The sequence below is a fragment of the Acipenser ruthenus genome, chromosome 9 (genome assembly GCF_902713425.1).
Source record: "Acipenser ruthenus chromosome 9, fAciRut3.2 maternal haplotype, whole genome shotgun sequence".
NCBI classification, from domain to species: Eukaryota; Metazoa; Chordata; class Actinopteri; order Acipenseriformes; family Acipenseridae; genus Acipenser; species Acipenser ruthenus.
In genome coordinates, this window is record NC_081197.1 from 31,025,331 (window position 1) to 31,052,269 (window position 26,939).

At 36.5% G+C, this 26,939-nt stretch overlaps 1 protein-coding gene across 2 annotated transcripts in view; it reads left to right on the forward strand.

The window, feature by feature from the left end:
* Positions 1 to 26,939, forward strand: part of LOC117405946 (glypican-6-like) — a 327,104-nt gene that overhangs the window by 76,419 nt on the left and 223,746 nt on the right. For both annotated transcript variants that reach the window (XM_034009496.3, XM_034009497.3), the window contains exon 2: positions 7,902 to 8,060. In XM_034009496.3, the coding sequence (XP_033865387.3) occupies positions 7,902 to 8,060 (159 nt within the window). The remainder of the gene's footprint in view (positions 1 to 7,901; positions 8,061 to 26,939) is intronic.

Sequence of the window (26,939 nt, forward strand, 5' to 3'; positions counted from 1 at the left end):
CACTTATGTATGCATTTCTCGCACTACAAAATACATTAGTATTAGCACGCTTGTGCAACCTTTTGTTTCCTTTTCATATATGCAACATTATCATCCATTACCCTTGGACACTACATATCAAGGTGCAGCATACACAGTTTTACAGTAACTATACAACACAACCAGTTCTGGACGAGGCATCACCACAAGAACCCCAGACATCCTCTTTGAAAGATTCAACTGCCTGGACTGCAACTGTCACATCCCAGATCTTCAAACAGATTGCTATTCAGTAGCCCTACGCAAACCTCACAAATGATTTTGCTCATGATTTAATGATTCTAGCTTGTAGGTCACAGAGCCCAACATCTGATATGACACACCCTTAAGAATGAACATTTGGAAATAGTATACAGATTGTTTCCTTCCATGAATATTCAGGATAACTACAGGAGCATTGTTTTCCCATGGAATAACAGAAACATGGGGTTCTGCAGTTTGTTTGATGATAAATTGCACGTGTATGTTTACCACTGCGTCAGCCCTTGTATTAGCAGGCTTCATGGAGCACTCTCACTGTGTATAGTGTTGGCATTGTCTCCACAGTGAAAAATAGTTCATTTTAAAACAAATTAAAAACAAATCTTAATCAGTGGGTAATAGTGGTTCATATCAGCTGGAGAAATGACTCCCTGTATATTGTAGCAGTAGAAGCATTTAGAAAAATCTATCAGAGTACTTGGCGGTTTTGATTGTGTTTGGAGCCTCATGTAAACAGTTCTTTACAATGATTATTATAAAAGGATATAGAACAAGAATCTATAGTTGTTCCCTGGAGACAGCTGTTTCACAGACTTTAATATTTTCAGTACACTGCTATACCACCTGACAGGTGGCACAATTATCAACAGTACACCTAATATCAATTCAGTTACACATTCATGAGTATGACTTTTGCAGCTGGGGGTCATTTGGTCTATTAGGTGCAATACATGTTGTTGCTTGTTTTGGATTTTTTATTTATTTTTATTTATTGTGTTCTTACTAAAACAAAATGTAGATAAATGGCAGGTATTTTTTTCTTGTCTTTTATGGTTAAGGGCTTTGGACCTTCTGGAAGTTTTATACATATTGATCTCGTATTGAGTTAAAAAAATCTTTAAAAAGTTTAAAGTCCCAGGTCAAATTAAAGTGCACTCCTGTGTTAAGGTTAAAAGTATTGGATTTTGGAAATAGCAGGAACTTTGAATGCTTTACTGGGCAAAAGTGTACATGATAGTTTTTAATAATTCAGCTATTGGAAATTTGAAAAAGGGGTCAAACGCAATATCATTTACCAAGGCCACATCTATTTACTGATTTGTATTGTATTTACTGAACCACAGCACATTAGTGAATACTGTAATAGTGTAAATATATTCACCATGGGTTTAATGCTCATTTAACAGTTTAATAATGACTATACTGCTAAACTGTATGTGGCAATCCACATTTTAACCTGGTAATATTGACCACATAATAAAGCCTTGAGAATGTAATACACCAATGATCTGTAACCATTAAGGCTGTACATGGTGAGGTTTAATATTGTGTATCAATTAATACATACAAAGTGTAGTGGTAAATAAAAAAAAGTGGGTATACTTCCCTGTTTGGTGCTCGAGGCCAAGCATGGTAGGAACTTAAATTGACCATTGTTTACGTTTTTTAATTTTTTTTTAATTTTTTTTTATTGGGTTTGGAGGACATCAGGGGCAAAAATGAAAGCCATTAAAATGCATTTCTTTCACTCAGTTCCACAGGAACAGTGACAACACTGTTTTAAAAATGAGTTGGGGTTTGTAAATAGCACAGACTAAAGAAGAGTCTCACAGGCAAACAAAATGCACACATTATACATGGCAGAACAATGGAAAAACTTTTTTTTTTTTTTTAAATAAAAATACTTGAAGCCCTCTCCCAAAAAAAAGAAATAAACCCCCATCCAAATAGTTGTTATTCAGCACTGTACAGGGAGGTTTGTTAGTTACCTGCTACGTCAATTGTCGGTGTCTGCTGAATGACCAGAGAGAGACAGAGGGATGTAACTGAAAACGCCACTCAGGCATCCAGGGGTCCCAACCACTTAGGGGGCCCCCAGTAAAACACACTGGATCAAAATATAGCAGTAAATAAATATAGCAAACATGGATCAATAAATAAATATTCTATAGTATAATAATGGATGAATACAATTTCCAGGTGTTTGTAAGTATATCAGAATTTTGTCACTGAAACATCTATGCTATCAAATTAAACCTCGGGCATTTAATATGCAAATAAGTGATGTGTGATCGGTCAGAGGCTAAGAGTGTGCGTGTTGTTGTAAATGGCTACCTGTGTGAACTCACTAAACAATACAGTTACTTGCTAAGTTTCTTTTTGAAAATATATTTGTCTTGAGTGCATGGAGTCATGGATGTAACTATTTAGTGTGAATATCAACTGTTGTGATTTATTAAATATCTGAAGCAATAGCGGTGGTATCCCAGTATTTAAAGAACATTGTATTATTCACTAGTTTACACAAAACACATCCTAATGTAAAACTTGAAATGTAGGTAACTACAGTTCATTTACTAAAGAGTTACATGAAAAACAAGACATTATTCCTAACATTGTATCCATTGTTATTCCACAGAAACTGTATGTGGGATCTCATCTTGCCAATGGATATCTCCTCATTGTTGTGCTCAATAAAACCTGCATCACTGAAGCTATGAAAGCAGCAATTGATGGGCTTCCTATAGGCAATCAAACTCTTCAGAGAAGGAACATGAATGTTGACATGTTTCCCAAAGGATAACTTTAACCTTCTTCCCTTATTGACAGATTGTGACATTGCCAAGTAGCAGTCCACCACAGAAACTTTGTGTTTAACCTGCATCCAGTCTGTTAGTCAACATGCTATTTTCATTAAGGTTTTTGATAGAAACAGACTTAAAGTGAGATTCCCATCCCTTGTTTTTTGGTATGAGGATTAAAGAGAAGCAATTTGGCTTATATGTAAGAATATGATTAGATCTATAAATTGTTTAGAACTTCATAGTCTAAGAATGGTAATTATTGTCCATTTAGGCTTTATAGGAGTCCAGGGGAATTTCAATGGACTGCATATGAGTATCAAACTTTTTTTTTTTAAGCCATCATAATGCCTAAAAGAGTAAAATGAAAAAAGTCAGTACATTTTTCTTTGAATTTGTCATTTTCAAAAATAAACAGTTTGATAAACCAATTATAAACAGCTATCCAACTTTAATTTGTTGTAAGCTGTTTTAAAAGTCTGTATGCGATAAGCTTTAGTATAAGCAGGACGTGACTGTGAAAGTAAACAATTTATCCATGGGATAAACTAAGGGGGGCATGCAGAACATCTACTGCAAGATTCACTAGGATATAAAGGGAATAAACACCAGTTATTTACAACCTGTGCCGCAGTATAACGGGCTGCCTTATAAAGGGGGAGCACTGTATTTTAACTGGTGTCAAAACTGGAAAATGGACTGAATGTATTCATACATTAAATGCAGTAATACATGTTATTAAAGCGTATGTGTACAGTATGTGACAATGAACAATCTTGCAATTACATCCAAAGATCACGTTTGTCATGGAAATTTGATTTCATATGCCATTAATTTGGCTCACATTTGTGAATTCCAATGAGGAAAATAATACAATTTTCCCAGCGGAGCAGGACCGAACACTTAAAAAGAAGTCCATATAATTATATTTAAAGCAAAAATGATTAGCATTTTCCTAAAAGCAACACGCATTAATGAAATGCTCTATTGCACTCTTACTTGAAAAGCTTATTCCCTTCGTCTGACAAGTAGTTTAGTGAAATATAATGTGTGTCATCAGAGAAATTGACTACAATGCCTCTGTCAGAGCAGAAGATCTGTAATTGGAAGGAAAACCTGGACGTCAGCATTTACAAAACATGGCAAGACTGCCAGAATTATTTAATTTGACATGCATGACATTAAAAGATAAAGAGCTCTGAAAGCATATTCCTGCCACAAATCACCAGAACATATTTTAAACATTTCAGATCTGTGCTGTGAAAGAAGAATGTTTTTATTTACTTTTTTTAATATATAAAATCTATATAAAATAATATAGATTTGGTGGTCAATTCTGTTGGACGAATCTGTTGTGACTGACAGAGATTTAAAAAAACAGAAATCAAGCAGCTTTTCTGATACGATATTACAGACTTTTAGAGTATTAAAGGAGTCAATCTTCAGAGGGATTATCCAGTCTTAGTAATGTTAAGGAAGCCTGCAGGTGGAATGGTTTGTCCCACTCACTGTTCAGATGGTCACAGGTTGAAATCCCTCTTGTGGCTTACTGTACAGCCTCCAGTTTTGAGTGCACATTGGTTGGCATGCTGGAGTATAGGAGCATGCCTCTTATGGAGAAGGGTATGAATTAATAAATGCCTCTTTATCCAGTTGAGTGCGTTGTTGTATTTTCTCTTACTTTGTGGTTGTGTGCACAAACTGTACTATTACTGTAAGTCAAGAGATACTGTACAATGCCAGTCTACATTCAACATACAGTGTTAAACATTTTAGACATGGTTTTTAAATACGTCACCCCCAAATGGGGGATGAATTAAAGTAATTTACCAATGTAATTAAATGAAAGGGTTTTCTGTGCCTGAGAGACCCAAGGATGATAAGAGGAGATCGGGATCATTGCATGAGGTAAATAAAAACATGCTGGCACCAACTTTCTTCTCAGGTGGTCTGATTCCTTATCTGTCTCAGATAAGGAAAACATTTCTCTAAATGACTGATGCTATTTGCTGTTAAACAAGTTCAGATGTGTCACATGCTTCATTTCAAAAGCATCGGAGAAATTATTAAGGTTAAAAACAACGATAGCATGAAAAATAACTATTATACAGTATCGTTTTCAGCATTTGCTTTGTTTTCGAACAACACTTTAGATTGTTGATACATTTGGCTATAGAGCTATACTGGAAATAGTGTGTGTGTGTGTGTGTTTGTAGAACTTTCTTTAATTCTTTAATTGTATTTTGCACTTAAAAATAAATACTATTACAACTGTCTTCTCCATTTTGACTGATGAAAAGTAAAGAACAATGCAGCATAAAATACAAGAGATGGAACAATGCATGCAAATGTTCATGATTGTCACTGAAAAGGTGGACAATGGGCTAAACTAAAACTATACATTACTTGGATTAACAGAGATAAGATTAATTTTGTCTTGACTATTCATAGAAATACATATGCTAGCTGTTTCATCTTGAAAACCACATTCTCTTCTAAGCTGTCTATTCCAGTTCATTCTTATTACTTTACTGAACACACGGCATGATTACGTTCTGCAAACAACTGGTTCTATCATTGTGCATTTGTGAATGGTTTCTCAGCTCAGCACTGTAAATGTCAAGATTTTTTTTTGTATTCGACCAAAAATATATTGTAGGACAGACAAAATATTGTGGGAAGAGGTTCCATATTATTTAGCTCTGGGTTCTCCCCAGATCTCCCGATCTGCCCGTCTTGCAGATGCTACTGTGCCTTTAACAATAAAGATTGATTGTGCTTCTTGCAGACTAGATCACTTGCGCGTTTTTGGGTGAAAAAAAAAATCAGGGAACCACATGACACATGTCTTGACACAACATTTAACCAATCAGAGAGCTGAAGGGGCGGGTTTTCTGTGTTCAGCACTTAAGAGGCTAAAGCGTTAAAATGATTGCTAAAAAAAATAACCGATTAGTTTCAAAGCAAAAATAGTGACAATGAATCCACGGTTTTCAAAATAAGCCGGCGATCGGCACAATCCACCGCCTAATACTATATTTGTGCCAGCTCCTTTATTAAAGATTATTTTCAGGTATTATCATTCTGTCCATTTATTGTTGTATTATTGTACTGTAAGGTTATATATAGTACATAATATATATACATATGCACCAAAAAAAAAAAAGCTTATTCCTTTTGTGGTGATATTGTAAAAAATATGTACCCTGGTGCTTGTGAGAGTTATTGGGGGTTCATGTATAGAGACTACACCTTTAAGAATAAAGTCATGATGGGATGTCAGCTGACATACAAATGCTTAAATGCAGAGGTGCTGGATTATTACACTCCGGTTTCATGCAACAGTTATGATGGTGATCAAACGTGTGTGAGTACTGTTGTGTAAAAAAAAAAAAAGGTTAAAATGAACAGTTGCATTTAAAAAATGTACAACAGCGAAAAACAAAAATGGACATGCATTAACAAAATGCCCTGAAAACCTAACATAAAGAAAACAATTTAAATAATTAAGCTAAAAAGGAAGTGAAAAGGTAGAGCAACCAGAGATAGTCAATGAAAGACAGCACATTATTCAAATTCTTTGTCATATTATATATTTAAGCTAAGGCAAGTTTATTTTTCTGTTAAAAGTGCTCCAGGCTATAATGTTCTGCTGCCCGGCTGTACAGAATTCCTGGGGAGAACCCTGTAGCTGATTTGAACTCTGTTATCCCAAACATGCTGGAAATGTTAATGTTTGGCAAGTATTTTAATTCATAATTCCTCTGCTTTGAAGTTCGTTGATAACATTCTTCAATTATGAAGCAGCTTGACAGGTTGCAAAATATGCACAATAAATGTAAGCTGTTTCAGTTGTTATTCTATGAACATTGCAGTGAGATAACATTAAGAAGGGGTTTTTAACCAAAGACAATACAATAAAAAGGAGACGCTGCTCAGGTGCACAGGATTATCACACACAAAAAAATAAACAAGGGTCATGTGATGCTACCAGCGATGGTAATGCACAGAGGACACATACAGTAGACTGTACGAAAGGCAAAATAAAACAGTACAAATACTACAAATAAAAGGTGCCACACAGGGTGAGCGCTAGTCTTACTGAACGAGGCGTCCCACTCCAGGAACCTGCTACACTATGTAACCCTCGTTATACATTACTTGGGATCAGTATGCCCTAATCTAACCTACTTATGAGCCGGTATTCTCACAACGACTCCTGCTTCTTCATACGGCCTTGTGAAGGCAAGGCATACGGCATTGCCTTCACAAGTACCGTGTTGCAATTTTAAGGGTTGCGTAGCTGTAGTTCCTTCAGAGTGGATGCTGTCCTCCTGAGTGTACGCAGCGCCCCTCTGTTTAGCATGGCATTGCAGTTGCCCAGAACGATCCCCACCGGATATTTTTATGCTGATGGACACACAGTCGAGACCCGCCCACCTGCTGATTGAGGACCGGCACAGCCAATCACTTGCTCCCCTTCCTCTCAACCAAACTTAGCAGGCAATCTCAATCGAGCGCCTGTCTGTAAACAATCAAACAACTCCAAAAAGCACACAAAACAAACCCGTTTCCACATATAAATTACACCAACACTAATTTCCCGATGTGCAAGGCAATTGCCCTGCTACAGACACTTATAACCACATAAACATACTGCACAGTAGTGTTGTTAGGGTAATAGGCATGATACAAGAGATGGAACCCAAGACTTGGTCAGGTGTTTTTCACAGGATGAGCATTATCTTCCCAAAATTACTGTATCTGCTTATATATAAATCTAGCTTCTAGGCTCTTGATCTTCTTAGCAACAATAAAAGTTCATAGACAGCTCCTTATCACTGATCTCAAAAGTAGAGTTTTGGTTTAAAATAACAATAAGCCTGACTAATTCCTTTGCCAGTAGGTGGTACTATTTTAGTTACTGTGAAAGGCCTTAGACGACTTATTTTGCTATTTAGTGGCAGTGTATTTTTTTCAGTTATTGCTTATGACTTTCCCCAGTTCATTAATTTATTTTTCATGCTGCCTCTACAGTCGTCTAATCTGAATGGTGTCGTGATGCCTTCTCTTCTGCAGGGGAACATCTGCGAATCTGTGCCCAGGGATACACATGCTGTACCTCAGAAATGGAAGACAAACTCAGCCAGCAGAGCAAACTGGAGTTTGAAAACCTGGTTGAGGAAGCAAGTCACTCCCTGCGTACAACCTTTGTGTCCAGACATAAGAAGTTTGATGGTGAGTACAGTGGCTATTGGCTTATTTTACTCTGTAAAAGCATCACCTTTTCCCCTCAATTAGTAAAATGTTCCAAAGGTTTGTAGCTTGTCAGATTTGTATCCTTCGGTGGTTGTCAGGGTGACATAAAGTTCACAAAAGACTTGCTGTCAGTTAAGAACAAAATGTGGTCTGCATGAAAGAAGTGGTCTAAGCCAATTGGTTGTAAATAATGTTGATAGACAAATGAAACAGATACAATGGGATCTATTCAGCTGTATTAAATTATAACCTTTAAAAGACACCGTTTAAATAAATTGAATAGGCCTCGATATCCCAGAAAAGAAAGGGAGACATTTGCATGAGAGAGAGGGAATAGTGCTTAGAATAGAAGAAAGTGTCTATCAAAAAAAATACTTTTATTATGTATGAGTAATTCATGGAGGATTGCAGTGAATGTAAAACAAGTCCACTTAGAAGTATGTGCACATCAAAGTATAAATCAACATTTTAGATAATTGTCATTCAAATGTACAGTATTAAAAGGACAGAACATAGACAGGCCAGACCAACTGTAAGCTTCTTCTAAACAAAAAACATCAGCAGTATGTTTCATATACAGCATTGGGGCTTAACTGTGTTCTGGATACCTTTTGTTTTCATAAACAGACAGCAGTTTCCTGCTGTTCGTCAGAGGGTAAAAACTGACAACAATGTATGCTAGCTGAGCAAATGCTCTCAGTCACATGATTGATGTTAGCCTACCGGTAGATAACTGGATCTAGCAGCTGTATCTGTACATTGTCTGCTGATCCCATGTTTACAGTAGGCAGGCACTCATAATATCCTGGGATACTGATAATAGCAACACGTGTAAGTAGGTGGGAGTTTAAAAAAGGGTCAGTATTTTCCCAAAGAGGAAACCAACTCCCCACTATAATATAGTAGTGGTGACACCTTTTTTTAATATTTGGTATAATATATATAGATAGATAGATAGATAGACATAGATATACTATATATATATATATATATATATATATATATATATATATATATATATATATATATATATATACTGTATATATAGATATACTGTATATATAGATATAGATATACATATTTATGGGCTGTAGTGCATTACGAGAAAATATTTAATTGAAGGGTTATGTGACATCATAAAGTGAAGCTTGAGTGGTTTATGCAATGGTACAGAACCCCGAGATTTTCTTATAATGCACTGCACCATATATTATTCTAAATTATTGAAAAGTGCGATACAGCTTTTTTTTCTTCCATGGGCTACAGTGTAAATATAGCCACTATCCATGTAATATATTACATTATTACTCTAATTACACAAAGAAAACACCTGTTTTCCCCCAGGTGTCATTTATATAATATTATTATTATTATTATTATTATTATTATTATTATTATTATTATTATTATTATTATTATTATTATTATGTACAGAAATCATTAGGTTGTTGAGAGTGACTGGGTTTTGTTTGAAACCTCTTGGAATATACAGAAAAAGAGAAAAAATGTGTGCTGATTAAAACAAATGAATTCATGGAAACAATGTGTGCCTAATATATTAGCAGAAAATAAAATACATACAATTAACAGATGGATGCTTATTAAACAATAACTGTGATTTGTTCAGTAAGTACTGGCACTGGAAGCACTTTCAAAACCCATCTGCACTAATTAAGGTGTGCCATCCAAGCATTGTCTTGACACCCATAATTACTAGTATCTTAACACAGAGAGTTACTGTCATCAGTAGTTAGTACTGTATATGACTCATTGTGGTTACTTTCCTGCTGCATATTTATCCAGTCCAGGAAGAAAAAGGTAATACGGTTGATTTTGAGAATTATAAATGGATTGCTTGCTATACCACATATTGACTCTACAGTTGTTTGTGTATCTTGGAGAGTTAAGCATTTCCATTATAGCTGTGTATGTGATGTACTGAGGTGCCACAATCGTATCAGTTTCACACAGTTACTTGCACATGCTGTCTCTCCTGCTGTTGGTACCACCTTAAACACTTGATATGCCATTAGCTCTGACATGTTTTAGAACATAAGGGAGCCAGTAGACAGTTTAAAATAGATTCGGTAAAGAATTTTATGTCAGATTTTTAAAAGACACTTTTGTTTCATATCTTTTAATCAATTCTACAAACTAGATAACTTTGTACTGTGAGCTTTCTCAACTCGACAGAGCCTTGGCCATATTCCCAAAATTACCAAGGCGAATTATTTTTAAAGAAATATCAAATGGCTCTAGAATCTTCTTAATGTACCATCTTATACATCCAAGAGAAGAACAACCTGGTAATTTAATGGTATCACGGATGTCAGCGGTATGACATTCTTTTTATTTCTCTGAAGTGAGATTTTAAAAGAATGAATACTGCATTGAAATGAATTCTTTAATGCATAACAGGTTTTCCCATTGGCAGTATTTATCTAGCTAGCTTGTAGCTAGCGAAATACAGAGATTTGTATGTCGTTAGTCTGTGTATGTGTATTCATCGGCCTCTCTGTGTGTTGATGTTCATGTGTAATATAGGGCTCACTGGATACTCACCCCTGTTACTTTGGTGCCTGGTTCAGTATAAAACTGTGGAGGTCTTAAGAGCAGATTCCAGGCCACACATTTCAGAAGTTAACCTAACCAAAGGGATTCTGGGAACACAAACTAATGGATGCAATTTGGTTCAATTTGCCAGTGGAGACTGTTCAAGAATCTACAGTACCAAAGGTAGAGTAGAGTAGTGTTCATTAAAGAGTTCATTGAAGGATATTAATTGCAAATCCACAAAACTAGGGATATTTGGTTTTAAGTTTTTACACTGCAGCAATCTTAAATGTTCCATTTAGGCATTGCAGCACAGACAGGGGAAGTCTCTGCATGTACCCACATGTAGAATAGTTGGTCTGCCTCCACTACTGAATAAGTTAATAAAATAAAGAAAACCAAACAGCAAAATGTATCCAATTTAACTTTTTACTATGTTGGTAATATAATAATGGTCTGGATGACGCCATGTTTACCAAATAGTGCAGTTAACCTTGGGAAGCTTAATTTTTTAATGTAATAAAAAAATCAATAACAGAGCGGCTCTATCCGTAATTATTTAGCACTTAGATATTTGTGGTTTGTTAGGCTTCATTGGTTTTCATAATACTTGGCATGAATATGTTAGTTCACATAATAGCAGACTTGCATGCAGCCAGAAAAAGAAGAGTCCTCTTACTGAAAAAAGGCTTCCGGATTGAAGAATTGTCCACCGTTTAATGAGCATAAATCATGATGGAGACTTAGCACTGCATAGGAACATAAGAAAGTTTACAAACGAGAGGAGGCCATTCAGCCTATCTTGCTCATTTGGTTGTTAGTAGCTTATTGCTCCCAGGATCTCATCAAGCAGCTTCTTGAAGGATCCCAAGGTGTCAGCTTCAACAACATTACAGGGGAGTTGGTTCCAGACCCTCACAACTCTCTGTGTAAAAAAGTGTCTCCTGTTTTCTGTTCTGAATGCCCCTTTATCTAATCTCCATTTGTGACCCCTGGTCCTAGTTTCTTTTTTCAGGTAGAAAAAGTCCCTTGGGTCGACATTGTCAATACCTTTTAGAATTTGGAATGTTTGAATCAGATTGTGTAGTCGTCTTTGTTCAAGACTGAATAGATTCAATTCTTTTAGCCTGTCTACATATGACATGTCTTTTAAACCCGGAATAATTCTGGTAGCTCTTCTTTGCATGCTTTCTAGAGCAGCAATATCCTTTTCGTAGTGAAATCCTTTTGCATGGACGCAATGCTAACAAACTGTCAAATATGTATAATGGCTTGAAACTCTTCTCCTGTTCTAAGTGCCAAAAAATGGTCAAGAAAACTGGAAGGTGGCTGGAAATTAGTATTAATGCATGGCCACAAAGCTGTGTAAATCCATAAAAGCATTCATATTTTGGCATATAGTTTGTGGGCCTCCCCAACCACTTTTCATAATTGTCCATGTTATTTTCTTCCCTGTGGGTCCCCCTAATTAACTTTCATTTCCTTTATGTTGTACTTTGAAATAATCAAAAACACTTATGTAAACATCAGTTTGAAAAAAAATATATATATATTTAGAGTTTTATTGTAGCCTGTGATCATATGGTCACGCTAGGCAAATATGTAATCAAAATGTGGAATGGAGAGAAGCAATCAAGGCACAGTCCAACTCCGCACTTGCTGCACTCTGTACAACCCACACTTGTGCATCCTTCTCCCGCACATTGCCTTCTCTGCTTGTTTTCAGTGGGAATGACATGGTGGTCCTGCCTGTCAAATCGAATCTCCTTGGACACCCGTGAGTCGGTGGAGCTCTAACACGATGTAGTAGATCGCAGGTGGCACTTTGATCTTTTTCTTTGCAGTCTGTGAATACCACTGCACTGAAGAGACAGGAGACACACCATGCCCTGTGGACGCAGTTCTAACAGAGTTGTCAACCCAGCTTGCAATAATGATGCCTTCTACTTTGCTCGGCACTCTCTCGAAGGTTCCTCGGGTACTCTTCTTCATCTGCTTGCTGGAGGGAAGGGGACAGTCTCTCGGGTATATTTCAAGTATGTTAAGGGCCTCCTAGAGAGAGCCCTAAGTGAAGTCTTAGACAATACAAATAAAAAAAAGCACTTGCACTGTTCTGATCCCTAGTGTGACCATATGGTAACACACATGCTTATGCGATCAGAAAAAGAACAACTGTAAATTTGGAAAAATATTGTTTCAAGTTATATTTCTAAACAAGTTATAAAGCAAACAAAAACATTACACAAAGGCATTCTCGACAAAATCTTTTCAGACTTGCCATTTTTGGTGCTGTGCGCAACCTATGTGGTCGGGCCACCAGACTCAAATGATGGAATCTTAAAATAATGATGTCAACACTAAGTGCTGAATACAAAATTGGACAATTATTCACAATGTTGGCCAACCTAATGGCCTTCATCGGAGAGAGTGCTACAGTGACCATATGGTCACATGAGGTTAAGATAGGTCAGTTCTCTTTGCTTTTCTGGAACTGCATCAACAGATGAATACCTGACCCTTACCTCATCTAAATTGTATGTTTTGGAATATATCTTAAATTTCACTCTGAAGAAAGAAAAGAGGGAGGCAGAATAATGAAAGCGTACCCTTTGATCCAAGGCTTCCTCAATCTGAAAGGCACCTAAGACTTGAGTTGCAATGCTTTCAGTTCCTGGAGGGTAAATATTACTCAGTGGTGCAAGAGACAGAGTAACAATGTTCAAAGAAGCTGTGTCAGAACCAATGGCAATTGTAGAGCTCTTCAAGCATTTCAAAAATTGCCTGCTGCTGTTGTAAAGGTTGGGGGTATACAGTGTGGTCTGCCAGTGCATGTTTCAGTGAAAAAAGGAATAGGCACATTTCTATGTTTAAACTGCCTTGGAAATAAAGCCACCTCAGGGCTAACAATCGTCACCCCTTTCTGTCATGAAGTAAAGTGAAGTTTAAACTGACCATAATCTCAAACCCATAGCACCAGCTTTTCCTTTAAGGATCTTCCAACTAAAAAATCCTCTCACACAACTCCCATTTAACTCTCAAAAATGGTGTAATTGTTTTAGAGTATAATAAAAATGATGTCAGTTGTTTATCACTGTTTGACTATGATTGAAATAAGGTATGATATTTTATTTTCAATTATATTTAATGTACCACATTTTAGCACCAGAAATAATGCAGTTAGGTGGGAATCTACTTCCTTAACAGGTTTGTTTTCCTTTAAATAAGTACCATTGCAAAACATTATTTTAAAATGAAATCCTCAACTAACATTTAATACTGTAAGACTTTGCTCAAATTGCACCGCTCACCATTCACTGCGTAAAACCCTACTGTGAAGTGCACAGACAATACGTTTGGCTGGTGAATGAATCAGTGGTATTGAATTGAAATAATTAATTTGTTAGAGAAACTAGGTTCTGCTTTACACTTAGATTTGTGATTGTAATCCATGACCACTAGAAACTTTAGCCAGGTTTGCAATTAAACTTGATTCTGGTGTTTTACGGTACACTCAAGTGTATACTACTGAGAAGATACAGTTAATTCAACAGTCATTTTAACTGTTAATATACAGACAATTGTAGTTGTGTGTGCGGACAGGGTGTTCCTCTCTTCCATTGCATGTCAGCAGCTGCAGTAAGTTATCATTACCACACAGTTTATCATTAAGGTAACTTAAACTCAGGACAATGTATAAGTACATTTGTTTAACCAAATGTCTGCGATGACTAATGTTCAGCTTTTCCTCTTTTCTTTCACATTTAGATCCTTTTACAAAAAAAATAATAATTAAGTGTGCTTAGCTAAGATGCATTGCAAACAACATGCAGGGGATTGTAGAAGATGTTTATTAGAAACACAGTTGGAATGTTTGCCAGTTTTTAAGGAAAATGTCAGAAGGGACATGAGCTAGCTGGAGGGCAAAATGTACATATCATAATAGACATATTTAATTAAGTTTTCAAGAGGATTCTTACACCCTAATTGGTAATACTGTAAGTATGTGGTTCTACTGTAGCTGTCTGTATATGCAACACCATTATCCATTGACAGCTGGCTTCATCTGCTGGAACTGTTGCCAATGACCCGTCATGCTTTTGCAATGACTTGCTGTACTCCTCCTCATTTTCACTATAACTAGTTTCACATTCTTGATGCTGTATAATCATATCTACTGTATTTGTTTTGCTGGCATAGGGACCATCTGGACCTAATGTCACCTGCCACATTAAATGGTCAACCACTCTCTTCTACCAGGGACTGGACGAGCGGGTTCAATTTATTTCCTCTACCTGATGTTCGGCATTGCAGTGGCACACATAATTACATGCCCATTGGCAGCAACTAGTGTAGCCTGGAAACTGACTTTTACTGAAATTGCCTTATTTCAGTCATTAACATTTATAACCCACCTCCTTCTTTCCCTTCATTGTATCTCTTCACTTATTTCAGTGACAGAGGTGGAATTGCAGCTTCCCAGAAGCTGTACTATACTCAGCTGCTCACACAACTGTGTGTACGCTAAAATTAAATTGGATGAGCTCACTGATGCAGTTAATTTGGATTTAAATCTAGTCAGTGATGTATTGAATGAAAATATGTTTAAACTCAGATGATTTTAAAAGTAACCAAGCACCACAACACTGTCCTTATAAAACACTCAAAAGCATGGTGTACGAGACAAGTGGGTGCTATGGTTATGCTAGCTTTAAAAATAAAATCTGGCTCAGGTCACAACTTTCACAAGTGAAATATGTTTGTTGTTCTCAATTTCGCTCATAGTGGACTGTGGTCAACAGTAGAAATGCACTGCACAGTTTAACACGATTGACAATGAAAAGGTAGGCCAAGGGTTGAATTGGTATGGACCTGCTCTCCATAAGTGTTACTTCAATGGCAAGCTTGAGACTCAACACGCTATGCTGTATCTGGAACTAAGTAGTAAAGAAAAAAGAGAGATCTTCAATCTCTAGCGCCTTTCATAAGCACATGCACCTCTTGTATCAAAAAGAATCAAAAGACAATGTAGAAATGTTAAAGTTCACATCGCCAAGGGTATCCTCTTTGAATAATGTCAAGGTGCATTAAAGAAATCCCGCACTGCTAATCTCCTTGCTTAACTTGACCATGCCATCTTCTTTGTCAGTTCTCCAGCATTGTGGTCATTCACCCTGTCAGTAAAGATCAGGACACTATTATTATGAAGCTTCAGAGGCTGATAAGATGGACAGCAATTGATAGCTAGTAGCCAGCTGTACACAGTGTTTCCTGCAGAAGCTCATTTTGAATTGACTGCTCTGAATAGTTATGTGTTGTGGGAAAGTCAAAGCACAGACTGAATATATATAAAAACCTATATTGAAATTCCTGAAACCAACTATTCAAAACATTGGATGCAGGTACATTAGATGAAAAGTATCCTCTGCTTTAGGGAAACTATGGAAAGGATGTCATTTTTTTATTATTTAAAACTACAGTTTTAAACTACCTATTGACTTTTATATGCATTTACAAAGTAAATCTTTCCAGGTGTTAAAGAAGAATATCATTTTTGTTCATATGTTCTTTTATATGTGTTCAGTACACTATTCACATGTGTGAGGAATCTTTTACATGTACAGTGTTTAATAGATGTATTTTAATATAACCTGCTCAAACAACTCAACAAGATAAAAGCATGGCAATAACCATAGGATCCAATATATTTCAAAGTTGCCAACACATTTTGAATGTTTTCAGGTATTTTGTTGGAAAGAAGGAGTTTCCTGTTTCTCAATGATACATCATTATAGCATACAAGGGACAGGTTGAAATGAGGGATAGTCCCACCCTACATATATATATATACCAGCTGGGTTCATCAGGAGCCATCTTTTCAGGTTAGTGTTACAAAAGTTGGTCAGAATTTCAAATCATTTTTGCATTAACAGGTTTTGCAATAACAGGTGAATGCTGAAAATGAAACCAAAATTATTGGCTTTAACCAATAGTATTGTTAACAAAAACTGCTTCTAACAGTACACAATTATCTTTTTTTATCTTTTCAGCTTTAACCAGGGAGGCTATTGACAATAAATATTAAATGTTGAAAATGAAATAGAATTGTCAGCTTTGACCAGCAGCTGAGGAGGTTGTCAGCAATAACCAATTATCAGTATTTATAGTGCATTCCTTGAGGGCTTTATAAAACAAAGAGAAAATAGGGAAATAAATTGTTTCATAAAACCCAGAGGACAGGCAGCTTCACCGGCACTTCTCTAATACAGTGGAGAAGCATTTTTCTCAATTTTCAACTGGCACTAAAACCCACACAGTTAAGCTTTAACATAACAGTCTTATATTGGAACTATACAAGTTAACAGTTCAGTATTTTTTACAATGAAAGTACTCTTTTCTGGTAATAGTACAGACAATAAATAAACATGTCAGTTAAACTGTATATTGAAACTTTTAGATTACCCTAATTATCACCCTTTCCCTGTGTTTTTCTCACCCACAAACAAACAGAGTTGCAAAACACCCAGATAAATAATCTACCCAATTATATTTTATAACACATCTCTAATCCAGTGATTTGACTGTAACCACTGTAACCACTGCACAAAAGAGCCAGGCTTGTTTGCACATGCAATTATAGAGCTTTTAACCTCATCTAATTAGCAAGGGCTTAAACTCTGCAGGTTGTCAATACGTCCAGAGAAAAATGCTATAAATATAGAACAAGAGTTTCATTTTATTGGCTTTAAGTTTCAAGAAAGACAAACAGATATTTTGTTTATCAGTTTTAACAAGAAGGTTAGGGGAAATATTTAAACAGAAGATATTCCAGAAGCTTCTTGTACATTTGTTAACCAATTCGATATCCCAGGAGCAACCTGAGAAAAGTGCTGTAGTGTTATCTACAAAGCTGACATGACATGGTCTGCTTATGTGTAAAAGCGCTGTGGGTACTCTTTGAAGCGCTGTGGGTACTCTTTGAAGTGCTGGTGCTCACAGAGCAGGTTTTTAAAGTACTGAAGTCTTCAGTTTGTGTGTAGCTGTGGGTATTACATAACATAAGAAAATACATGAACGAGAGGAGGCCATTCAGCCCTTCTAAGCGTGCCTGTACTCCCATAGCATTTGTAACTAATCGACAACCTGTTCAAAATCTACAACGCCAGTGGATCACACAACACTCCTCATGACATGAGGACATCTGCTTTGCATTCAAGCAAGGACTAATTCTTAACTTGGGAACCTCTCATCTTCAGTTATTTTGCTGACCAGCCACACACATACGGTACATGTACTGTACATTACAGCCATTACGACCTCACACACACACACACACATACACAAACACACACAGCCCCCCCCCCCCCACACACACACAGAAATGCATTAGGATAAAGAATGACTAGGGTAGAAACAGCAACAGCTGATGCAATAAAAAATACTTGTGCAAGTAAGTCCAGCTTCTATTCGCCTTTAATATTAAAATATACAACATAAAGCCTCTAAATATGAGAAGCATTTGAGAATCAAAAACACAGGAAAATAGCAGGAAGAAGTTTCATTCATAGGAAGCATTTCTTCAAGCTAAATTAAAACCAATAGTTAACTCACTTAAGATTATTCATGCATCATTAATCATATTGGACCAATTAAAAATGAAAAAGGAGATGGATTAGTAGTTTCTGATGTTTTGGAAAAATGTCACAGAATAAATGACATTATGAATAAATACATTTATAAAGGCCAACTTTTCATCAGCCTGAAAAAAATGCTGATGTTCAACTTCTGACTATTTAGAAAACTAAACAGAAAATGTGTTGGGGATTCCAGATGACTGACTTGATTTTTACAAAATGCTGTCTAATATTTCCTGCATTTTTCAGATGCAGATGTCTGGTATATATATTCATATACAACAATCTAATGAATCATACACGTTTTATAAGCAACTGTTCAACATTGTTTGCCAATTTATTTATTTATTTGTTTTTATTTTTTCTTGGGGGGGTGGGGGGTGGGGGGTAGCGGGCAACATTAGGGTTCGTCAATTTGGTAGCAGCTCAATTCTACCTAAAATGTGTTATCCCATTTCACATATTGTATTTTTACCTGTCCCACATTTAAATGTATATGGCTAAAACATGAAAGTATATTCATTTAAAAAATAATTTTACTGGTTTGCTTTAATATGCATCCAGAGCTAGAAAACCACATTTATAGTGTGGCTTGTACAGTAGCACTATATGATGAGAATTTGCAAGGGTGTGATATGGATGCTGTGTGGTCTGGTGGTTAAAGAAAAGGGCTTGTAACCAGGAAGTCCCCAGTTCAAATCCCGGCTTACTCACTGACTCACTGTGTGACCTTGAGCAAGTCAGTTGTGCTCCGTCTTTTGGGTGAGACGTTGTTGTAAGTGACTCTGCAGCTGATGCATAGTTCACACACCTTAATCTCTGTATGTCGCCTTGGATAAAGACGTCTGCTAAAAAAGCAAATAATAATATACTAGTTCAATGTTCTTGCACACAGTGCACACCTTTTTTAATATACATACATACATATCCAATTCAATTAAGCTTTTGTTTGCTCTTGTGAGCTGTAGTTTGGGTATGCCTCTCTGAGAAAAAAACAGGATGTATTGAGAGAAACAAATAACATTGTAAGCATCTAAGTGCAATCGAACTTTGAGCATCTCTGTGTTTTTCCAAAATATTGTAAAACACTTAGTATGTAAGTCATAATGCTCATGATCTATGACTTCAATAGCCTACCATTCCCATTAAAATAAACCTTGTAACATTAATGCAGTGCCTGTACGAATTCTTGAAAGTTTCTGTGTAACAATAACCCAATTTTGATGAGACGTTTGTTTCTATTAGATGATTCATGTAATGGCTTGCCTACAAACCATTGTGTCTTGGTGGTACTTGCAGGAAAGTACGCTAGGCAAATAATTTTATTGAGATTCAAACAGAACAAAAAATGACTTCAGGCTTTATCTTTAAAGCTAGTTCAATAATGTTCTAGTGTAAATAATACCATGCAGGCAGCATGACATTGGAAGAATTGTTAAGGTCTGTAGTAACAGATGGCTCTAAATGGAGGAAGTTGCTACTTTTGACACTCCTGATATCAATGATTCGTCTTGGAGATGAGATTGGAATTGAAGGCAGTCTTTTGTAAATCATATTTATTTCTCAGCGTTGTAGAAAAGAGAGATGCTTGAAACAGTCATCTGTGAATACCGTCTCTTAGGGATTCCATATCAATCAAACAGATGCATAACTGTTGAACTTTAATACAGTGAAAACCTAATGGGCCTATCTTGTAATTACCCAGGCTTTTTATAGATGGCCAACATCTGTGTTTTATTGGAGCTTTTATTTATTTCAAACCATCTGAAAAGTGAATTGACCAGTTCTTTCTAGTATTGCACCAAAGTACTCTTTCTGAATGTTGATGTGTTGTGGCATCCTGAGAATCACAGTGCACGCTGTACTATTGCAACAAAATGCAATAAACTGCACCTTGAACGGGAATAAGTAAACACAAAGTCATGTAGTCCTCAGGTTTTTTGTGTGTGTGTGTGTGTGTGTCCTGGTTTAATTTTTTTGTGCTAAAATGAATGCTTGGTTTTGTGATATAACTGAATGAAACACAGAAGCAGTTCACAATCCCATAGTCATCTTTTAATATGCTTTTTCTGTGCTTGTTTTTATTTATTTATGTTTGTTAACAGAACTCCCAGCTGTAACAAAATGTTATAAAAATCATCTTGCTGAAACAGCAAACTGGTTTGTCTTGCTTCTTAGCTCATTGCTTATGGCAACTAGAACCTCAGGAGACATGGTACCACTCTGCGTAATTTCATCACTGTCAACAGGGATGTTAGTTTGTGGCCTTGACACTAAAACTTAGTGCTGGGGGAAAGATTTAAGGAGACAACATGCCTTGTGAGGATTTCTACAGACAGGCTTTTAATGCAATCTAATGTCAAAACTCCACAATGTTTTTATTTTTATTTATTTATTTATTTTTTTTATTTTTTTTTATTTTTATCAGACTTTTTAGAATCATAGAAAAAATGAAAGTCGAAATAAATAAAACATTTTAATGGTTCATGAGCCTACATAAAAAGTCAACATGTATTATAATTGTTACTATTATGGAAAATTGAGTCTTAGCCCATACAAAAATGTTTTATATTTTATACCTTATTTTATTGCATTATCAGTGTATGACTGTTGCACAAGATAAAATGTAACTGATTCAGTGGGATATAAATCACATCTTACCATCTTTACCTGCTTCCTGGATGCTGGAAGCAGAACCTGTATATTTCCTCTAAAGGGCCAGCAATGACTCCTCACGAAAAAAAGAAAAGACAGTGGTTGGTGTGCATCATGATATTTCTGGAAGGTTTGAGATGCTTGTAAAGTTGACTTTATGCTGCTCAAAATCTAGAATGCCGGTGGATCACACAACACTGGCTCTTTCTCAGAAAATAATCACTTGATGCTTGCCTAAAATTCTGTTCTCTTTTCTGTTGCAGTCTGCAGGACACTTTGCTTTGTTATATAGAGTTTGAAGACGATTGTCCAAAGAGGAGTAGAGCATGATCATTTCTTAGACACTTTTTCATATAAAAAAGCCAACAATGGGTCTTTTTGCCATAATGAGATGTGGTTTGACAGTATGAATAGAAATCCTCTGTTGTTCATCAGACAGTTTATCATCAGACAAATTGCTGTAGCTATAAAGATAATAATCACAGTTATTGAACAAATGCAGCAAGAGTTTCGCTTATTTTCTAAATAATTAAGTTAACCCTTAGCAGAGAAAAGATTGTGATGTGTTTTTTTTTTTACAAAGGAACTGCTTTTGTATCGCAAAGCAATATGATTTTTCAAAAGGTAACATAAGAGACATTAAGACTGTCATGTTACGTCAGTGCACTTTGCTGATTCTAATCTTCTATATCATCTGAAAGTTTCCGATTAATCAGCACATTTTTTACTTATGATTAGACAATATTTAATATATTTAAATACAAAACTTGCAAGAAACAACTCAAACCCATAATCTAATTTGTTCTTAAGCCAAAGAATACACTGCTTTTTTTAGGGTCCTTAATCAAAAAACAGAGACTCTTATGCACTGATTACACTATGTAACACAATTTTTGTTCCTGGGTAGTAAGTGTTATTTCCTAATTGCTTATGCCTCAAAAGTATAGAAAATGGCTATTATTCCCCACAAACTTTGCTTTTGTGACCAGGAGTGATATTTTGAAATTGACCTATTTCCAATGAGAAAACGGGCGAATTTGTGTCTTTTCGTTCACATAAAGTCAGAAAAAAACAACATATGAATCCAAATTAACATGTATTTATACTAAAGTAATACAAAAATGACTACAAAAGATTTAGAAGTGAGTAGTTTTTTGAGATTTACGATTATACTGTAAATCACTTTCACGAATCAGCCCCCAAATGTAGTCTCCCATCATGTTCTCGTTATACTGTCCTTCATTGACAGCTCATCCAGGAGCCTCAAAGCTGTGCTGCTCCATAATGGTAACAAGTACCCGTCTCTTCCCCTGGCTCACTCGGTGCACCTCAAAGAGGATTACAACAGCATCAAGACCTTGCTGGACGCCTTGAAGTATGATGAGTATGGCTGGGACCCCCGGAAGGTGCTGATGCCACCACTGCACATCAAATTGGGCCTTATGAAACAATTTGTCAGAGCTCTAGATAAGGAGTCGGCAGCCTTCAAGTACCTTCAAGACTTCTTCCCTAAGCTGTCCGAGGCAAAGGTCAAAGCCGGTGTCTTCGTCGGACCACAGATAAAGAAGATCCTGGAGTGCAATGAATTCCCCAAGAAGCTCACTAGTAAGGAGAAAGCGGCTTGGAACAGCTTTGTCGCGGGGCTTCCTGGGCAATCACAAGGCCGAAAACTATGTGGAGCTGATTGAGACTCTGGTGAAGAACTACGGCACAATGGGCTGTAGGATGTCCCTCAAAGTCCATATCCTTGATGCTCATCTTGATAAATTCAAGGAGAACATGGGAGCATACTCGGAGGAGCAAGGCGAGCGCTTCCACCAGGATATACTGGACTTTGAACGCCGCTACCATGGACAGAATAACGAGAACATGATGGGAGACTACATTTGGGGGCTGATTCGTGAAAGTGATTTACAGTATAATCGTAAATCTCGAAAAACTACTCACTTCTAAATCTTTTGTAGTCATTTTTGTATTACTTTAGTATAAATACATGTTAATTTGGATTCATATGTTGTTTTTTTCTGACTTTATGTGAACGAAAAGACACAAATTTGCCCGTTTTCTCATTGGAAATAGGTAAATTTCAAAATATCACTGTCCTGGTCACAAAAGCAAAGTTTGTGGGGAATAATAGCCATTTTCTATACTTTTGAGGCATAAGCAATTAGGAAATAACACTTACTACCCAGGAACCAAAAAAAAAAAAAAATGTTGTTACACGGTGTTATGTCTGTCCATCCTTATGTCTGTCTGTCACACACTAGATAAATGACGATAACTGCCTTGATTTTCACATTGATCATAGACCCCGAGTCTTTTATAGACGTTTTAGATTGCATTGCTGAAAACCTCACAGAAATACTTTAACCCTTTCAGGTACTGTGCGATTATTACACGGTTAGGAGGACCCTCTGTATGTGTGTGCACTTCTTTAATACAATACAGGACCCAATGGTAGATATTTCATGTTAGCTCATTTACAGCTGGGACGTATTTCACTAACACTCTATTTTACCTGCTTCCAACCAGAGTACAACTCCAAACTGTTCATAAGGTTAATCTCAAGACCACAAATTTGTAAAAGCACACTTCATGCAACACACTTCACAATGCTTTGCTGGAGTGTTGGTACTAGTATCAGCAAAACCCTTTACACTTGTATTATTATTGATATTAATTGTTCACTGCTGGTTATGTGGCCATATCAAGCACATGAGGGTGTGCTATCCTGTATTCCAACAGTGTGTTTGCCCAAACATCAAACTGCTACCCTCAGTGTGAGAAACATGGTGAATCAATTGACAGTCCAAATAAATAAATAACAAATCCATGTCTTACATAGCCAGGGGGCACACATAGAATTTAAAGCTGAAACATGTTGGACCAGGTTCAATTAGAAAAACATCAATTTTGCTTTATCTTATGTTAAAATGGTACAGGGATACCTGGTCTGCCCTGCTGATCTCACATCAGTGTAATACCCAGAAGACATCACCAAGCGGTTTGCCTAACTAAATAGAGCATTCAAACACATGCTGTTAAAAGCAGATGCAGCTAGAAGAACCTGAGTATTGCACTGATTAGAGGAAACCACATCAATAGCTCTGGACCTCTGGGAAGGGTGGTTGTGTTGGAAAGCCGTGGTATTCAAAAACCTTTACATTGGTGTTACTGTTTGGTCCCAAGTCTACATTATGTAATGTTTTAGATGCTCACTGTCGAGCATTAGAGGTTTTTCTGCTAATTAAAAATATTTTTTTTTATAGAACTTGAATTGAAGCAAGTCTTCACATTTTCTATGAGATTGTGTGTGCTTTGCTTCACAGATGGTGGTAAGAGTCATCGGACTATGAGAATGCTATAAAAACAGAGAGTAAATTCCTGCATGGGTTTAAATGTGTATTAGTATGTGTATTAGTGATGAGCTTTTTTGGCTTTATCTGGGTACTGATGAAGTTCCTAACATGACTGTGAAACGGATATAACGAGTTACAAATGTATAACCTGCCACAAGATTTAAAACTGTAGGAGCATGAAAACCTCAGACTGGTTGAGTGAAGCAAAACTAAGGGGCCGTCCAAAATGATCAACATTTTCTGAAAGTGTACAAAGCGTGCACTAGTAGGAGGTGGAGAATCGAGGGCAGGGTACGCTTTTTTGATAAACAATTATTACATTTTTGTATGTCTTGAAATAGTCACGCCTTCCTGCAGAAAAGGATCCTCTATGTTAGCAGACATTTCCTTTCCAGTGCATGATCAAATGAAAATACAATTTATTGTTCAATAGCAAAAAAATATGTTTTTGTATGTTAATGTATTCCCCCAGTATGCAAATATGTGCACAACTTCTTCAAATGCATATAGTAATATAACATCCTCAAAAGGTTGCAGCTAGATTAGAAAATTCTGCCTGTAATGCAATACTACTCAGTTTCATTGTGAAATTGGATTAGAAAACTCAACATATTTCTTACAATTTATTTGTACTAACTAGGCCTACAAGAATACAATCCTGTTTGACACAAATATGTATTTTTCAATATAAATAGTAAACACATACGTACTGGCTGACTGCTCCCCCATGAAAGTAATACAATATAATTGACCTTAAAATGATTTGAGCTGCCTGTCTCAGAAGATGGGATCCTATGACAAATATGTAAAGCTAAGTAGTACTGTACCTGCTTTCTGTGCAAAGTAGTACCTGCTTCTGACAGTGATCAATATAGGAACTGCTTTGGAAAACCATGAGGCAATTAAGTTACAGATTATGATCCTCTTGCAAGCCATAGAGAGAAACTGATTAACTGGATTCTGCCGAGTCAACGCCAATAAGAACTTGGAGTGTCCAGTGTGATGCGTAGCATCCAAAGTACCACTATAGCATTAAAATGGTACAAGCTCGGCAGTCTAAAAATAAATAAATAAATAAATAATACAAACTATAGACTGTAGCATAACAACAGGAAAGTGTAATCAATCAGACTGCGGAGTCTGTATCATCTAATCTGAAACCGTTGAACGCCACGTCTTCGTCATCTGAACCTTCATCATTGATGATGCAAGCAATTGTCTGAATCATTAATGCACAGAGCAACTATGTCTAGGCATTTTGTTATTCACGTGAGCCGTGCTATTTGGGGGGGGGGGGGGTTCAAACTGGGGCATTGACCTGTCAGAATCCGGTATAATCAAACTTTGGTGCAAAAATTCTGCAATATCTATTTTGGCGTACAAGATAGGATACAGTAAATTAAAGTGAGTAATTACATTTTGAAAATCTAGGGTCTGCTTCTGATGTCAACATGTGTATGTACACTTTTGAAAAAGAACACACTGTGTACGCTTGCTGTTATTGATGGTAATTTTGGACGACCCCTAACTATTTATCAGAAAACAGTGTGCATACTATTATGAATGGCAATTTGAAGTTTTTTTTAGATTATTAAATGCAATGGAAGGTTTAACCCCAGATGTTTGATATAATATTTTACAATGCTAATCAAAATTGATTTTGACTGCCTGCATAACAATGACAGACTTTATGACCGATTCTGAGGTTTCTGATATTTCATATATTAATAGTTCTCGGTGTGTATGTAAGGGAGATCCTGATGTGAAGGGATTTTGAGTTATTACCATAACCCCCCCTCAGCTGTTAGACTGAGATTCCTGACTGCTAGGTTCAGGAATTTCTAAATTGTCAATAGTTTGCTGTACATTTGGGTAATTCATCGCTGTGGTATGATGACTGTATAATGAATGGGAAGGATCTTGAGATTTAAACAAGATGGTCCAGCTCAGCCAGAATTCTCTCAGTTCAAGTTGAATTGGTAGCTCATTCCCTTTCTATCCCTAGTTTATTGAATGGGTGGTCCATACTGTAAGTGAGGAGGCACTATCAGTGTCTTGGATGAGCCAGGATCTGGGAGGCCTGTGGAGGTCTTCAAGTACTTGCCCCAGACAATTAAAAATGTGAAGAGCAATCCCAGAACGAATTAGCTATTGCAAAGGGGCTAAACGTTGCCATACAGAATGATTTATCGTTGTCCACTGGTCATTGTAGCTTGGGATCTGGTGATTTAAATCTGTCCCAAATCAAAGTTTCTACAATGATTGTTTTAATTATTACAATAGCTTGCCAAACATATGTAGTCATGTCCAGTTTTTTTATTTTTTATTTTTATAAAGAACAGCAGAATACCAATTTTAAATTGTTCTTAAAATGCATGCAAAACAAGTTGCGTCCTTCAATGATATGCAACATTTTATTAAAGTATGGATTTTTTCATCTTGGAGTCCAAACTACTGCAGAGTGCCAGAATGCTAGTGGGCATACGGAACTGTTCTTCCTGGATGACTGTGACCCAAAACATGTTTCTGCTGTTGTTACCTAGTTTCTGGCTCAGGAAAAGCTCAGCTTGATGGATTGGTCTGTCAAGCTGCTGTAGGTAAACCCTACTGAGCAGACCTAAGAGGAATTGAAACAAAGGAGCAAGATCAGGCGTCCCAAC